Source organism: Fringilla coelebs (genome assembly GCF_963513975.1).
Source record: "Fringilla coelebs genome assembly, chromosome: 4".
NCBI classification, from domain to species: Eukaryota; Metazoa; Chordata; class Aves; order Passeriformes; family Fringillidae; genus Fringilla; species Fringilla coelebs.
This window is the reverse complement of record NC_140032.1, coordinates 49,258,162-49,276,501: the sequence shown is the minus strand read 5'-3', so window position 1 is coordinate 49,276,501 and position 18,340 is coordinate 49,258,162. Positions and strand designations below refer to the sequence as shown.

The 18,340-nt window shown below is 36.9% G+C and overlaps 1 protein-coding gene across 1 annotated transcript in view; it reads left to right on the top strand.

The window, feature by feature from the left end:
• The window catches only part of BANK1 (B cell scaffold protein with ankyrin repeats 1), a gene marked incomplete at both ends in the record, with an annotated part of 138,995 nt that overhangs the window by 25,638 nt on the left and 95,017 nt on the right, over positions 1–18,340 (top strand). The window contains 4 exons of the mRNA XM_084204019.1: positions 183–248; positions 11,466–11,614; positions 12,771–12,909; positions 15,452–15,594. Coding sequence (XP_084060145.1) covers positions 183–248; positions 11,466–11,614; positions 12,771–12,909; positions 15,452–15,594 — 497 coding nt within the window. The remainder of the gene's footprint in view (positions 1–182; positions 249–11,465; positions 11,615–12,770; positions 12,910–15,451; positions 15,595–18,340) is intronic.

Below are 18,340 nucleotides of genomic sequence, written 5' to 3'. Positions count from 1 at the left end.
AAGATCTCTCTAGGCTTGTTCCTCTGTACTAGCCCTTGGATTTGTTCTAAGATTCTACCTGCAGAATCATAGCTTTAAATATCTTACATCTTTTATCTTACATTTAAAATACATACAGATTTTAATCTTAACATCACAATGATTTCCACTTTTTTAAATCTTTCTTTCTTATTTTTTCCTAGATAAACCATGGGATGAAAATCCTGGAGATTCTGTGTCTTACATCTATGAAGCAGTTCTTGCAGATGGTGAGTTGAATTTCCTTTGCATTTCAGAGAATAAAGCCAGTACTTTTCAGAAAATGAAATTTGTTCTCTTACATCTTATTAGACATGAAAGGCAATAAACCATTCCTACCATACAGTTGTGTAGAGACACAACTGTATGGTAGGAATGGTTTATTGCCTTTCATGCCTAATAAGATGGCTTATTCTCAGACATCCACCCCAACATCAATACCCACACAATCTTGTGAGGTATGAAAAGGGGAGGAGATACAACAGGGTTGGATTTTTTTACTGCAGAAGACATGGAGAGCTTGCCTTTCCTTTTCCCAGCACGAGGAGTTTTGCTTATAAGAAAGAGCTGATTTAAAATCTAATTTACATCAGTCCTACTCACATCACATTTGCAGCATCATTCACTGACAGCCAGTGGCTGGGATATCTGCATCATAGCTTCAGCCCCTGTTGACATTTGCCATTTTGGTTTATTTGTGGCTGTAAAAGTTTATAAAGAGTTTTAGAAGGAATGACAGATTGGCAAAATCTTAACTTGCTTTTAGTAAAGACCTACCTAGCATGTTTCCTGTCCTCAGTTCTTACGTAGACAACTTTATTTCTGGGTTGACACTGATGCAAAGTAAATGGCTTAATAGCACCAGTATGCTTACCTATGGAAAGTAAGTTTTTCCAGAATTCCTGGCATAGCAGTTCTGTGCTGCTGGACTCTGAGGTTAGTGGCTCTCTTTCCTATTCAACCCCCTTCCGTATTCTGGTAAGGGTTGCTTTGTGAGTCTCTTGGCATCTTGGGTGTAATGGTGTGATCTCAAGCAGAAAGCTGCTGTGAAGCTGCACTGGTTTATCCCTAGAGACCCATTGTCAAGGTTTCTATGGGTGTCTCTTTTGGCCCTGTGTTGGATGTGCCATGGGTCAGTGCACTGGAGAAGCATCTTGTTATGAAGAACCCTTTCTGGCTTCTCATCCAGGTACCAATTAAGTTGACTCTGCCATTTCTCTCATTCGTCACTGTTATGTCCAGAAAATGAGACAGTAAAATAGGGAATGGTTAGAGAAAACAGAGTCCCAAGAAAAGAAAGGACTGAGGAGATGGTCCTCCAAGCTACTTCTGTTTTCTTATGGCTGCTTGAAGAGCAGCTTTAAGTCCAAGTTTACTGTCAACTGAATGATTGGTATTAAAATAAAGTGATTTGGGGACATCCCAGCAAAGAAAGTTGCGCATTTAAAGCAAAAGTTTCACTTGAAATCTTAGCAGAAGTTCCCTGAACAGCCAATCTCAGTCAGCTTTTGGCAGTCATCCTGAAAGCACTGATTGCCTGCAGCCTTTGCTGGTTAACAATGTCTAATTATTGCTAAGAGGACCAAAGTGATGATCCATTGTTGTTATGAGTGAAAGAGGAAGTTAGAAATGAGAGATTCCCAGTAATGGCATCTTATATGTGAGGTTATGGCTGACCCCCAGACAAATGTAAGAAAATGCATGGCAACATTCCTTCTGTAGGGATGCAACAAGGAACAGTTACTTGATACCACTGCAGAGCTTTGGAGGGGAAAGTAGCCCAAGAAGTGGAATGATTGGAATTTCTGAGATTCAGTGCATCAGTCTAAGCCAAGGAAGGTAAGATGGCAGCTACAAATTAGCCAGTATTTGTGTCCTCCAGAATGTAGGTGGATCTTCAGGTAAACAGACAGGGTTTGACTTTGGAAGAATTATGAAAAAATGTTTCCAGGGACTGTCTTCTTCTCTATGCTTCTTCCTAATAAGAAGCAAGTGTATGCAGTGCTAAATTGAATGAAACACACGGAATAGAAGAGTCAGGAGAAATTATAAACCAATAAAAGGTTTTTGCCAGAACCGTATAAATTCCCAAAAGAATGGTGCTTTAGGTGAGGTCTGAAGTGGATAGTGGCTTGCTTAAAGCTCAAGTTTGTTTTGTAGATATAAGCATCATACAAAAGAAAGGATAAGCTGAAAGAAGGTGGAATTTTAGCTTGAACTGGAATGAAAGTTGAACAGAAGTATAAATCTAAATGAGAAATCTAAAGTAACAAGGGTGGAAAGAACAGTGAGTAGATGACAGGACATATTAAAAACAAGATCACTAAAAAATTACTCCTATATTCATTAAAACAAAGATAGACGGGGAATGAGCAAGGCGCTAACAATCAATAAGAAGTGATTGATTAAAGTGAATTGTGTGAAGCCTTGAGGAAAAAGGTCAGACAGTACATTGGAAAATGGAAAAACAATATGATCACTGAAATCCTTTGGGGAAATATGAGCTACAAGCAGATGTGAAAAAAATTGATTTGCTGCTGAGTGAGGGAAAGCATCCAGTTGTGGAATGCTAATGACCATAATATGAATATATGAGGACTCAATCCTGTAGGTGATAACAGAATAAATCAGCTCTTCAGCCACTCACAAATGTTTCTATGTGTTTCCTTTATTTTTGGTTTCTCTGTGATAAAAGAGGACTTGTAATTACTACAGAGCCATATATTTTGAGACTTTCCCTTGTGGTTCCTCAGGAAATTTTCTGTTCCCCAAAGAATCATTATTTATAGTTTGTACTAAGGTAGAAAATTGAAGCAATTGTACTAGGACCTGGGTATACAGCCTTGTCACCACAATATAAAATATGAATGCATTATTGTAGAATAGAGCTAAACTCAGATTTAGGTACCCATTAGGTGATGCTCAGCTTCTGAAAAAGCTCCTCCCCTTCTGTGAAACAGCTTTGTTTTTTTTAACATTTACCACTAAAGCTTTTATCCTAGCACTAATTAAGTGAAGCAATTGGGGGTGGCCAAGTGGAGCACAAAAGGTAATATTAAAGGGTGATAGCTGTCTGTCTATTAAGTTTAATGGCAGACATGTTTTGGTCCTGCTCAGAGGTCTCATCAAGGCAAGATGTATGTGCATACACGTGTATCTGTATTCTTTACCAAACTAAGCTGAAGACAGACCAGCATTTTTTAACAAAACAAATGGCATTCCCTCTGCAGATAAAGAGCTCTAAGAGTACCTCTGCTATGCTATTCTCTTCCTATAATGCTATCTAAAGTCCTATTTTAATGAAATGTGTCTATTCTGTTGGATTAAAGGACATTGTTTTAAGAGATGAAGACCTCAGATTACCTTCCAATTCATAACTCTAACAAAAGGGAAATAATCAGGAGTTAGAAAACTAGCATGGTTTTTAGATGTCTAAAAATATCACTCTTGATTGTGTTCCCAGCAAAGTGGTGTACCTTTTAGCCCAGTTTAAGGGTCGATAGATTTTAGCTATTTTAAACTAAAGGTTGAGAGTAAATTTCAAAGTAGCCTGTCCCCAGTGAGTCAGTCCTGCTGAAAACTTTTTTTTTCCTTCTTTAATACCAAACATGTCTGGAGTGAGTCTTTCTGCTGACAGCAGCTGTGGCAGCATGGCACAGGAGACATGTGGTCTCTTAGACAAATCCCATGTAATTTAGAGTTGTACAGATCAAGAACAGCATCATAAATTTAATCCAGACATTAAGAGCCCTGTGCTGAAGCTCTGCTGTCATCCTGAGACTAAGACACCCTCTTTGGTAAATTACCTGCTGCAGTCCAAGTTAGCTTCTGTTACCAGATTGATTTAAGGGATGCTATAACATGGAGTATACTGTCTTGTGTCAGTGCACGCTTTGATATTATTAATGACATGTCTGTGTAGGGTGAAGGCTGAGAATGCCTTCTACCCGTGCCTCTCCCTCCAGCCTCTCCCACTGCAGTTGTGAAAGGACTTTAGTTATGTTAAACTTCATGACTTTCCATCCATGTTCTTTTTGATGATTTTAAAGAATAGTATAGTCTTCATAAAGAGAATAGCTTCAAACATGGCCAAGAGAAAGTTTTGCTCCTCGGCCTTTGAGAGTGATGCCTGTAATAACTTAAACCCCTTTTAAGCTTGAATGTTGTACCTCCCTGAAGTATGTTTTAATTCTCAGACACTCCTCTCTGTGTCCTTTTATATGTGTGTATTTTTAAATGAAGCAGTGTGCCATTTCTGTGTCCAAGCAGAGTGCAGTTTGAGCCAGGCCAGTTATGGAAGAATTGAATTGGAGTTTTGCGGTAAAGCTGCAGCTGGCCTCTTTGCAATAATAAGGAATTTGCAGGAGTATTTTATCAGACTAACAAATTTTGGAGGTTTTACAACCCTGGATGCCTCTGCTATCAGTCCTTTTGTCTTCAGTTGTACCTTAAGTCAATAGCAGGAAGATAACCTGTCTCAGCTGCAGCAGCACATCTCTTTTTGGGCAATGTTTAGTGCTGTATATTCCTTCACTGAAACAGAGGTGAGAGGGGTGTGTGCTGATAGTACAGCACACACAAGTGTTCTTACTGTGGTAGAACTCCAGTAACTCTGAACTGGATCAAAGGGCTCTCTAATAAGTCATTAGTCTTCAATAACTGAACTTCTGGTACACACAGAGGGGCAGACTTCAGTTTGCTTCTCCGTGGAGAAGTATGCAGAGTCTGGAAACTGGAAAGAATAGGCTTGGGCTCTATCAACACCTCTGCTCAGCACCCAGATGACCTCAGACAGTTATTTCCAAACTAATCAGTATACCTAATAGAAACTTTTTGAGACAGTCTTGCTATGTGTCAAACTCATCAGAGTAGTCATGTTCCTAGGGCTGCTGGTGAAGCTGAAAATCATGGATTTCATTGCAGAAAAAATAATAGAATTAATTGATGTGCAGTAAAAGATAAAATTGGTCCCAAGAAGCATCTAAAATATATCCATCCTAGCTAAAGCACTGACAAAATCAAATGTCTTCCAAATTACAGACCAGTTAGAACCAGTTCATTGTTATATACCAGTTTATTGTTAGATTGCTTCTGAACATAGAGTTACAATCATATATGTATATATGAAAAGAAATGCCTACATTTTCCTGCAAGTTAGTTCTTAAAGATTATTGATAAACTCATGATAAATTAGTTTGTCATTCAAACTGCCTTTTGCAGTTTGAGGAATTATTTGAAGGCAGGATCTTTTGTTTTTACTATCAGATCCAAAAAGGCTACACATTATAAGACTTTCATATTCTCTTTAGATGCATTCATGATGACTCCATTAGGCTACAGTTATATCAGAGTGATAAATTGTTGTGTACAAAAACATACCTGATAATAAAAGACTAGATGAACATGTACCTCCACAGCAAATCAATCTTTATCTGAATGTGTATAGTAACTCAGAAAATAATAGATGTGAGGGGCTTCAGGGATTGCTGTTATGGGAGAGAAATAGATGTTAATGAAAACTACAGCCCCACTGGTTGCTAAGATGACATAAACACCAATTCATATATAATATTCAGAAATGGAAAAACTGTTCTTGATAGCTTTTAAAGGAGCTGTCAGTTTGATACTTATTTGCAAGAGAAGTTGTACACTGTAAATAAAGTAATAGAAATATTTTGGAGATGTGGGCAAAATAGGCCAACTTACAGAAAGCTGCTGTTTTTTGATAGAAGAACTCAACCATGCAGGAGAGAAACTGGGGCTGAGAATGCTTTTAAGCAAAACAAAAATAACTGTCAGTATATTTGCAAAAGATAGTTCTCTCAACATAGAGAGAAGCATTATTTAAAGTTTGTTCACTAATAAATATGTTTATCGTGGTTTGGAATTTATTCATCATAGAAAACAAATGAAAGAAGTTAAGACCAAACTCAGACATTTTTGTGTTTGAGTATGTATTAATAATTTTCTGTGATTTTTGGGAACCTTTTCATTCCTAAGCCTTCTCTCACTATTGTAAAAGAAGCCCTCAGCAGAGCAGAAAAGGGGATTTGCTTTGAAATAATATCTTAGAGAGTGCTTATGGTAAAAATGAATAAATCCCACATTCACGCAAGGAACAGAGTCCCACTGAAAGAAGCCCAGTGTGGTGGATGTTTTCTGTCTCCCTGTTTCTCACAGCCTTTCTCAGGTCATTTATAGAGTAATTTGTGCAGTTAGAGGCTCCCTTTCAATCCCACTCTGCTTCACTCTGCTGAGCTCATGCAGCATTTACAGATACCCACACTTTAACAGGATTATCTTTCATAAATATCTATGATAAACTTGTGGTGAATTGCAAGAAGAACATGTTGTGCATATGTCTTTTTATCCTGATTTTTTCCCCAAATTGCAGGCAGTTACTTCATTTTTTTCTGGTTCTTCTTTAATCCATATTTCTACTGGGCACTCACAGAACCATTTGACTTCAGGCTTTTGGATTGCAAGAAAGTCACTTATTCATGGGAACATTTTCAGTTATATCTCGCAGAACCCAGTGGCACCACCTCTGCCTTTACCTCATGTTGTGCTGGAGAGTGCACCTACCATACTATACAGGATGTTTCTTGCACTTAAAGGATCTGCTGTAATCCTCTTTTATTTTTTTTTTTTTTTAATCTTTGACACTGGAATGCCCTGGCTTTTCTTTCAGGTGGCAAGGTGGCCACAAATGCTAGATGAACTTCCTATTCCTTGTCTGCTAACTTGATTTACCCATATTTCTCATGTATGACGTGTGATCTAATTGAAGACCTCTTTTGTATTGCAGTTTCAAGTTCTTCAGCTGGCATTGCTTTAGCAAAACTTGATGAAGAGCTGAAATTTGTAAAGCTAGCAGGCATTTTGCTTTTGTGAAACCAGGCTAATTTTAATGGAGAGATTCATTTCATGGGTAGCCTTAGAAAACACATAAATCTTTCATAAGTTTGTTTCCTGCTATTTTTAATGCCCTAAATCTGTCACATACATTGTTGACTCAAAACATGTAGCAACTACCAAGTAATCAAAGACAGAAAACACTTCTAATTCTTGTGTAGGCTGCAGTAAGGATAACTAAAGAATGTATTTGAAAGGTTAGAATTTGGGGGTGAGGGGGAAATTAGATGTGGCAGGAGAGTTGCTTAGAAGCTGTGGTGATGCATTAGTTGTTATATACGCAGGAGACTTGAGATGGATTATGAAAATTTCTCAGTTTATGTATGTAAAGGAATACAATTTCAAAGTCATTCCATGAATTTAGTTCAAAATGTTCAATTGAAAATACTAATGTGTTCCAAAGGGTCTTATGTAAAAGATACCAATTTGATGTATTGAAGTTACATGAACTAGGAAAGAACAGTGAAGTGAAATTTAAAATATCTGCTCTGTCACCAATTAGGTTACAGTAAATGTGTGTTGTATTTTAGTATTTTAAATGAATGTAAATGTAAGATCAGTCCTTTCAATGTGGCCATCAGCCACATTGATATTTGTGACATCAGATATTTGTCAAAAGTAAGGCAACAAAAGTAATCTGATGAAAATTAAGCATTACCCTCTATAATAGATTATAATTCCCAGTAGTTCTGCCCTGTTTACTCAAGGGAAGATTGTAATAGATTTTTCCTTTCTTTTTAGCTTCTGGCTCATTGTGCTGTCTATGCATCATTAGATATAGTTAATAATTTCTTATACTTTTATCCTACAAGAAAGGGTCCGGTTTTATTCATCAATTATTTTAATTGTTACTGCTACATTTTAGAAACCTCACTAATAGGTCACCGTTATATAAAACATTAAAGGAACACATTCACCAAGCAACAAATACCCTTTAACAAATCCTCTCTCTTACATAGTCCTGCATAATAATGATGTTCCTTTTATTTTTCTTTTAAGATAATCTTCACCCTCAATTATAAATTCTGAATTTTTCTGAAAGCCTCAGGAATTGGTGGAGCTCCTTAGCCATTGCTTTCTGGTTAAACCAAGAGTGTAGTGAGGAAAAATGATGATGTCCAAAATTTAAATGTTCAAAAACTTGAACATCTGGCACAACTTCTGCCTACATAAAACAAATATTGTCTATCATTGCTCCATTTGTGTTACTACAGTCTCATTATTGTAGTATTAATATCTTTATGAGCTATTTTGTTTCAGTTAATACCAACAAGCCAAGACTTGCTTAGTCTCTGGTGTATTGCTTGTTCAGCATTGACAAATAACATTTCATGTGGTTGTTTCATGTTCCACATTTTGGGACAGATTGTGTGCAACTGCCTGTAGGAATTTGAGGGCTGGAGATGTTGGCTCCAAATTTTGGTGCCTGTATTGCAGTGATAGTGTAGATCCCAGTGGTTCTTGGACTGTTGTACGTGGTTCATTGATTGTCAGGTAGACCTTAGATTTAGTGAAAGAGGTCTTGCTTGATGGTTTTTAGCCAGTAAATTGATAGCCACTTTCAAGTCAGCAGGAGAAGCCTAATCCTCTTAAATATCCGAGTCTTTGATGTAAGAGCCACATTTATCTGTTGTCTATTATTAGGATAGCTGTGCTATCACATTAGTGACTGGCTTGAAGTTCTGATATTGCATTTAGATGTCACTAGGCGTAATAAAAATATTAAAGTCCAATCATTAACAGGGAAAAAATGTTACCCTAATTTAAACTAACCTATTAGCAATAGGATCAGTGTTGTCAGTAGATGAATTATTTGCATTAAAAGGTGAAAGTGACTGCTATTGTCATTGATAAGTAGAGTGCAGACTGTGGAAATAAAGTTGTCATGAACTTTATATAGATTAGAATGCATTTATGTGATCCTTGAAGAACAATCACTGACAGATGGCTGACATCTGAGAATCCAGTGCCTTCAAGAGTTGTTATTCATTCCTTTCATTTTGTCAATCTGATAGTGGAATGTTTCTTGTCTCTGTGCGACTCCTTTGCCTAAAGTGGCAGAAAAAATTCAGAAGCAGCATGTACCTCATATGAGTTACATTCTGAAGTGGATTCTGTGTGTTTAAGATCTATGAGTAACTTAAAATGTGAATACATTCCCAAAATATGTGCTGTGGGCACATATAATCACAGGATCATAATCAAAGGAAGGTTTAGGTTGAACAGGACCTTAAAGACCATCTAGTTTCAATCCCCTGGCCATAAACATTGACACCTTTTAGCAGACCAGGCTGCTCAAAGCCCATCAAACCTGGCCTTGAACGCTGACAGCTGTGGAGCATCCATAACTTCTCTGGGCAACCTGTGCTGATGTCTCACCACCCTCATTGTAAGGCATGTCTTCCTAATATATCTAATCTAAACTCACCCTCTTTGACTTTGAAGCTATTCCCCCTTGTCCTCTCCCTATATGCCCTTGTAAAAAGTTCCTCTCTGTGTTTTTTGTAGGCCCTGTTTAGGTACTGTAAGGCTGCTGTAAAATATCCTGTTTTTCTCAGCAAGAGTTCAGGGCTTCATTTTTCTAAAGGGCAGGGCTAAATAAAGTCTAGTTTTCACAGTGATAAACAGAGAAATTATTGTGCTTGTATTCTGAGCTGGATTAGTTAAACTTCATTGAACTGTGTGTGGGTTTTCATTCAGAAACAGAATAGCTTTTGTTCAGTGTAGCCTATTTCATTTTTAAAGTAAATTAAAGCAAATGGAATTAATGCTACTTTAGTAAAGTACATCTGCATATACGTTCAGTGTAATTTTAACAATCTATGCTGAATTCACAGCTTTAATTCAGAATTATTTTTCCTTAAAGGCATGAGAATATAAGCAGGAGAAGGATGGGCAGTTTTTACTAGCTAGTGATGGTCATTGGACCTGCTTAACTTAGATGAGATGTTGAAGGAAACTTCAGCTCTTTAAGGAGCCATGGGCATTTGACTTCCATCCCTCCGTCCTTCAACAATTAAAACATATCCCTGGATAAAAAAGATTCTACAATAGGATGCCATGACATAGGTGCATTTAGCAGATGCATTTATTATAGTGGTACTTTGTTAAATCTATGCCTTAAGGAAAGCAAGATTGGTAAGGCAAGGAAGCATTCTGTATCAGATGAACTGGTGCAAATGGGGGAATTTAAAGGCAAGCAAGAATTGAGAAAGCTAATTGTAGATTGCCAGTACTGACACTGTCTGGAAAGGTTTCTGTGCCACTTAGGAGCACAGTATGGTTTGTGTACCTCAGTCACTTGGGCACCTTTTCAAAGTGCAAAATGGCTGTGGTACTTTGAGCAAAGCCAAATTGCTACTGTTCTGCATTCTGCCCACCACTAATTTATTTTAATATTCTATATCCATTTAAGAGGAAAATATGTACCTCAAAAGTTCTTTGTATCCTTGAATGTAATTGACTGTGAGTGTTTCATAATTTACAGTAATACAAGATAGTGTGGATGTCTCTCAGGATATTGTCTCACCAGCCAGTCTGGATTTTTAAACTCTGGACTGCATGAAATGATATCAATAACCTAACAAGGTGACTGCAGTATACTGACTAATCCTCTGTGATGAAGAGCTGCTGCAGTCCTTTGAGATGGGTGGCAGGAGTGTTTCACACAGGGTGATAGAGTGTCTGGAAAGCAGGAGCAGCCATACAGCTGAGACATAGCAGGTAAAGAATACTTTTGCTAAAACCCAGGGTTAGTCAGAGCTCTGCAGATGTGGTTAGTTGGTAGTTCTTTTTCATGATTACAATTCTGGAATGTGATGAAGGATTCACTATATTCACTAAAGGCTCTTGGGCCTTTTCTGGTACAGCCAAACAGAAAAGAAACTGATTTCAAGCTACCTTTATAACTGGCATAGCATTTCCAAACACAGATTATCCTATTAAAAAAAAGTACGGCTTCCACCTATCCTTTTGTCTATTTAGGCAGGCAAGCGCCATGGAATCTGGGCCAAAGAAATCTGTGCCTACTGTCATAGTACCGTGTTACAAGTATTACTGCCCTTATGTAAATGCTTCCTCTAGACAGGTGGGTTGATGTTGTAAACATATAAGCATGTGCTTATATGCATATAAAGCAAGGAGGAGTGGTAAAAATCCTGTTTTACCCTAGTGTATGAGCATTCTGAGATGACAGAACTGGGTGATCGCCTTGACTTTGCTGTTCACAACTATTTGTGAATGGACGACCTGTCTAAAGGCTATGTCCCTTTTTGTTTTAGGAAGACAAAGCAGATGTGCAGAGCCTGTTCATGTAAATCAAGGCTGCAGGATCTAAATTTTAGAGGCAAGCTCTTTATCAAAGGAGGACATCTCATCACATCTACATTAAGGGAATTTTGCCAGGCTTTCATGTGCTGTCCTTAATGGGACTCCAAGTCCCATATGAGTAATACATTGGAAATCACATCATTGCCACGTTTTGTTGGTTTAGGATTATTAACAATGTTCTCATTTCACATTATTTATTTCAGATCACCAGACTATCTCTGATATTAACTTGTCAGATGTCAGGGGAGTATCAGAAGAAGCAGACCTTGCTTTTAAAACAGAGGTGCTTTGTGAAAGATTAGAAAGTAACGAGCAGTCAATATTGGTACTTCCAAGAAGAATATTGTGTGAGGTAAGACTTCTGGATGCTAAAATCTTTGGGATAGCGGTTATTGTTCTTCCCCTCCTCCTGCTGCAATCTCATTCATACTGTGTCTGCTGTTTGTTTCCAAAATTGTCAAGGGACCAAAATGAGAGTGCACCTAGACTTCAGTGGGATTTATTTTGCCTTTGTGTTGCATCCACACTGCAGTCAAAAGATTTGGAAGTAAAGTCATTTGGAGACAGCTCTATTAGAGTTATTTTGCAGCTTGAGTTGAAGTATTACTGCCATGTGGGCCTTATACTTCAGAGGGAGAAAATAATCAGGCACTTCTTGAGAGATGTGGGTTTGTCCTGGCAAGCATCCAGAATGGGTGTACGTATACATGTGTATGTGCCCTTGCCATGAATAACGCAGGGCTTGTGTCAGCCCAGACCTAGTTTGAGTTTAAATTAAATCAGAAATATTGATATGTACGTGTCTGCATGCATATGCAGTGGACGTAAATGTTCATATGTGCTTTTAATCAGAGTGGCTGTGAGGAACATGTGACAGCATTAACAGAGGAAGTAAAAAATCCAGCACTGCATTCCTTCATGTGAGTGGCCACAGTCAAGTATGGAGGCTGTAGTGTACATAGAATGTCATATAGATTTTGTTTGCTGTCTGTCTTTTTAAGATTATTTACGCACATTATTTCATTGTTGAGATCAGTACAGTTCTAAGGGAATGACTTTGGTTCAGGAAGTAGTAGAGGGCTATTGTCTCACATCAGCTGCTGCTTCTACCTACTGTCACCTTACTGGAAGAGGTTAAGTGGGTTTAAAGTATTTTAGGTTATTCTTATTAGGATGGATGTCATTCTTCTAGGCTATAGAAGGGCCTTAGAAAATGTAACAATTCACCTACATGTGCATTTAAAATACTGTTTTAAAATATTCTTATGTAAGCCAAATTTAAAATCTTATGTTACTTGTGTCTTTCATGTAAGTAAGGAAACAGTAAAGGAATGCTCATGAAATACTAAAGGAAGCCATAAGATACCATCATGTTTTGGTAGTATGATTTTTTTTTTTTGCATGAAGCTGTTGGTGAAAAAAAGTTCTTTCAATACAGTTTCAATAAAATGTTACACTTCCAGTATAATTTTCTGAAGGACTAATGAGAACATATTTTAATTTTGTAGAACCCTGGTGAAATATTCATTCTGTTGAAAGAGGAAATAGATGAAGAAACTCTAGAAATTGAATTCATAACAGGTAATCAACAAATTAGAATGCAGACAGCCTCTTGGAACAAGAAGGTCAAATATGTGAAAGCCCTAGGTAAGAAAAATATTCTTTACCTTTAAGAAAAACTAAAAAGTTTCAACTCCCTTCACTTTTTCTGATAAGTAGTTTCCCTTTCTGCTATTTTGTGGGTGTTTCCTGTAAATAAGTTTTGCACACATAACTTTTAATAATGCAGAGAAGCAAGGCCTTGTGATTTATGGGACCTTAGGTTCTATTAGATTGGTTTTCTGTGGTTAAATGGCAGGTGGCAGTCTTAAAATGTCATTGATTAGTTACAGATAAACAGTCTCCAAAATTACTGCTGTAAGATGCAAACCTAATATTATTTTCTTATTATTCCGTTACTAAATGTGTCATTTTATATTTAATGCAGTAAATTTGGTTGTTCTTCTCTCCATAATTCTTACTGATGCAGGAAATAGTTTTTCCTCTGTTCACATTCATGTAGTTTCTCTGTATCCCTCATCTTTGCTAGTTCGTAATGTTTTGTTTCTATTCCTCCATCCATAACTAGTTGATAACAGTTTCAACTATTTAATAGTTTCTCTGTTAGAAGATCTGTGCAGATTTAAGGGGCACACCTATTTCCATTCTTGATGTGAGTGAAGAATTAAAACATTTCTCACCTATGTATTCAGAGTATAGTTTGCTATTGGGCTGCATGCTGTGAATTGCCAGAGGAACTTACATAATATTTTATTATAAAATTATTGCAATATAACCTTAGATAGGAGGAAATACTACAATAATAGGCTGCAATTTTACACTGTGGCTTCTTGGAACTATGTTTTGGTAATTATGTGACCTGATGATTTCTGTGACTCAGCACTGGTGAGACTGTACCAGTTGAGTGCTGTGTCCAGTTCTGGGCCCCACACTTTGAGAAAGACACTGAAGCGCTGGATTGTGTCCAGAGAAGGACAATGGAACTGGGAAAAGGTCTAGAGAGTACCTCACATGAGGAGTGGCTGAAGGAGCTGGCATTGTTCTGCCTGGAGAAAAAGGCTGATGATTCTCTAAAACCTACCTGAATGGAGTCTGTGCCAGGTGGGATTTATTTCTTCTCCCAGGCAATTAGTGACAGGGCAAGAGGACATGGCCTCAAGCTGTGCCAGAAGAGATTCAGGTTGGACATCAGGAGGAATTTCTTCACAGAAACATTTGTTAAACATTGAAACAGGCTGCATAGGGTGGTGGAGCAGTCACATCCCCGGAGGTGTTTGAGAAATGACTGCGTGTGGCACACGTCTTGTTGCCAGGTTGGTGGTCCACCAGAAGTTGAACTCAATTACCTTGGAGGTCTTTTCCAACCTAATTGATTCTGAGATTTTCATCCTGAACACTGTCCTGAGACAGTGGCCGCATAAGGGCTGAGAGTTCTTTATCATTGTGATGGTGCAGAGAGTTTGTTTTTAGAAACCTGATTGGAAAGTACGTAGCAGTGAACTTCTATCTGTCACTGGATTTGAGAAAACAAAAGCTGCACTCTTCTTGTACGGATCTTAAAAGAGTCTTCCAATTTTTTTTTTTTTTGGTGAGAACACTGTTGATCACAAAAAGGTTTCTATAGAAGGTGGAGAAATTAAATGTGAAAAATTAATGAAATATGAAGAAATTGTCAGAGAGCTGTAGCTAAGCTTAATTATGTTTAATGTGTCATTTGTGTTTGATATTTATTCTGTTTTAAAACCTGGGAAAGTGGAAATCTGGAATTATCCTGTTTTAGGTCCATCTGATGGTATAGGAGAAATGCTGTGTTTTGTTGGGTTTTTTTTGTTGGTTTTTTTTTTTTTTAAGCACACATTTGGGCAGTTTCCATTTAAGTGATTTAATGTGATGTTCTATTAGTCTAGTTTCTCTGGCCTTATTCCTCGTCTCCATTTTCAGAATTGCCCCTTTTTTCACTGTTTTGTGGGCAGAGTTAGTATTTTAAGAAGACTGTGCTAGTATGGTCCAGCAGAATGCCCAGCACAACAAGCACTAATGGGTTGGGAAATGTGCTCATAAAGTAGACTTGTGGTGCACGCACAGAGCAAATAATGTCTAAGTATCAGACTACAAGTGCCTCTCTCCTTGGCTTTTGCAAGGTAAACAACTGGAATGGATTAATTATACTGCAATTTCTGCAGCCTAGCTCAAATACAGTTTTGAGAACCTTGACTGCAATTAAGAAAAACGTTTTGTAAGACAAATAGCGATTGCTCTATTTGTGATAAATGTACTTTTCCTTAACATATAGGCATAAGGGAGCTGATTATAGGCCATCAGTGTATCAAAGGGCAGTTGGAAATTTTAAGCATTCTGTTTTCATCTTCTTTCTAATGTAAAGCAATATAATAGCTTTGGTTTATAAAGATTTAAAGATATGTATTTTCTTTTGTCAGCTTTCTGATGTTAGAGTGCAAGACCTGAATAAAAAAACTGACTACACTGAATCATCTGTGAAATGCAAATCCAGTCAGTTCATCAACTCTGTTTTTCTGTGATATTCTCTGTTTTTTACTCATTCCCTGAGATTTCTTGTCTGGGACTGGAAAATTTTTTCAGCTGGTGTTCTGATTTGTTCTTTTATAAGATTTTCCTGCTGGCCCTGTATATGTAAATGTCTACTGTGGGGGAGTCATTAAGAGGACAGCACAGATTGAATACTATACTGCACTGGAGGAAATTGAGCCCATTTTAAAGAAAGTGGCTGACCCAATAGCTTTCACTTGTCAGGTAAGTTGGCTTCTCAAATTTTAATTAAAGAAAAATAGACTGTAAATGACTTAATGAACTAAGAGATAGTACGCAATCTTTTGATTGCACAGTAATTTGTAATGGCTCAGTAGCAGGCTCAGGATTAAGAAGCCTGCCTCTGAGATGGCTGATTGTAAGCAAGTCAGGCAAGAGAAAACAAATTTTATATGTTTTTTTTTGTTTAGAGAGTGATGTAAACATCCTTTGTGCTGTATATGCCCAATGAGCAACATGGCCCAATGAAGTCCCTCTCCATTTAAAGTGTTATTTTTTGTGTGTTCTGAAACCAATAGAAGCAAGTAATCTTAAACCACATATGGAGGGTTATTATTCATTCACCATCAAACCAATTTTTTCTGGTGTAGCTTGTATGGGAAGCAGTAGGTTGCTGTTCATGTAGAGTCCATTTACAGCTGCTGAATTCTCATTCATGTGATTTGCTGGTTGCCATGCAGATTCTTTGCGTGTATTTAGAAAAAATCAGGTTTTGAGCTGTGTTTCAGATCAGCAGAGCAGACTGCAGTGCTCTGCAGTGTGTTCTTTCCCAGTGGCACATAAGAAATAACAGGAAAAGAAAGCATAGAATAAGAAAGCACAGAATCTCAAGTGTCATTTATTGAATGGTGGGTAACCCAAGCAGACCTTGCACGATGTCTATATTGTAATTGCAAAGCCAGAACAAAAATAATAGATTGTGTTTCCAGTGCAGACAATCTCATTTTCCTGTGACAAATATACCTTATCCACCACCTAAGGCATTACACTCATAACAAAAGGATTAATAAAATATGATGTATTGCATTATTAGTGTTCTATTAAGGATGAGGCTAGGCTCCTTCCAAGTACAAGTTACTTCTGTTCGATGAAAACAGGCTGTTGCACAAGAAAAATAGTGCAACTCAAAGAAAAAAATGTGTTCTTAAATTCTTTATGGTATCCATAATTTTTTAGCCTGTATTTTGAAGAATGTCTAAGTACACCTCTAAAGGGTTTCATTTAAGCCTCTGTACATAAGAAGTGTGCCATAATGATTTAAAAATTTATCATTAACATGGTAACCTAGATACCTGATGCGTACAAGATATTTCCGCAATTATTTGTGTTATTCAGGAGTTTGACTCTTTGTTTAACCAGCATGACTGATATTTATTAAAGTACATGCAATTCAAATCATATTCAAATGCAAAAATAATTCTGTGCAGAGCAGTGGTTCACACCAGTAGATACAGCTGTAGTGTTATGAAGTATTTTTAACATTTCCTCACCTTTACTCCTCTGAATAATAAGCAAGGGTTTAAATGAGGTGACAATGCTATATGCTGTTATTTTTATTGTTTTGGTAACGGAAAAACTAAAGTCGAAAAATGTTTTTAATTGGGTAAGCTCTGCAGTCAACACAATGGCATGGCTACTCTGTGGCAAAGTATTCTCATGGTAATTCCTCTGTAAGTATACCTATGTGTCTCATTCAATGGTACCTGCTGGGCCTCAGACTGCAATACAGTAACTACCTAGGTAGCTAAAATTTTTCTGCAAAATTTTTAAATGAGTTCCTGATTTAAAGTCAACAAGCTACATCATAAAGATGCAATTTACAGAACATAGTTTAACTTAATCTTTAAAATAGGTTCACAAAAGAAAAAACAAAACAGACTTAATACTAATTAGAATTCCCGTCAAGTAGCAGCAGTAGTAGTAACTTCTGTTTAACCAGGATAATTAAAACCTTTGAGACTATCAACTTGTTTGCAAAAGTATCCTGGGGCAATAGTCATTTATCTATGCAAAATAACAATCAAACACAATGGAAAACAAATCTGATATAAAATAGAAAAGCTTACAGCAATTATTGATCAAAGCAATATGACCCTGTGATTCAAGGGAACGTTCAAGATTTTCACAAATACTTGCCATCTGACAAGTATCTCCTTATTAAAATTCTGTGGTGAAAGCAAATGGCTGCATTAGTTCATACCCAAGACACAGTGCTTTGGTAAAATGCTTACATTATTTTCTGTATTGCCTTGCCAACGTTTCCGGCTCCGTTGAAATGCTCCACTTTGTCCCCCAATAAAGCGAAAGAAACAAAACCTAACAAAAAGGATTACAGCTCGCCATTCCTTTTAGTGATGGTCAGATGAATTCGTGCATCTTAGTGGGAGACTATCAAAATATGGTACCACTGCATTTATGGATCTGGTTTTTGAGAGCAATTAAAGATTGGCATTAGCTGAAGTTTAGATTAAACATAATCTAAGATTTTTACAAATCATGGTTTTGGATAAAATTCTCTACTACATCTGATAGATTGGAACAGAAAATTACAATTTTTTCTGAATTTAAAAAGTATTTACCAACATCAGGAAGACATTTTAAGCAACCAAATAAATGTTTAAAAGGTAATTGAATAAATAAATAAAATCAAAGGTAATTGAATAAATAAATAAAATCAAATTAGTTTCTTTGCATGAGTTTTGAAAGAAAAAGACTTGAAATGTTGAAGTAGGAAAAGTTGGGATCATAATAACTGAATCATAATGCTGAATGGATTTGCTATTAGAATGTAGGAGAGTGAAAGTTGGCTAAAGACCATTATTTTTGGTTCTCTCACTTTCACAATTCTGCATTCAAGAAATTCTCTTAGGAAGTTTATGTTCTCTCAGTAACCTAATGTACAGAGTGATATTAAGGTTTTTATAATTCATAATTAAACTTTTTTATATTT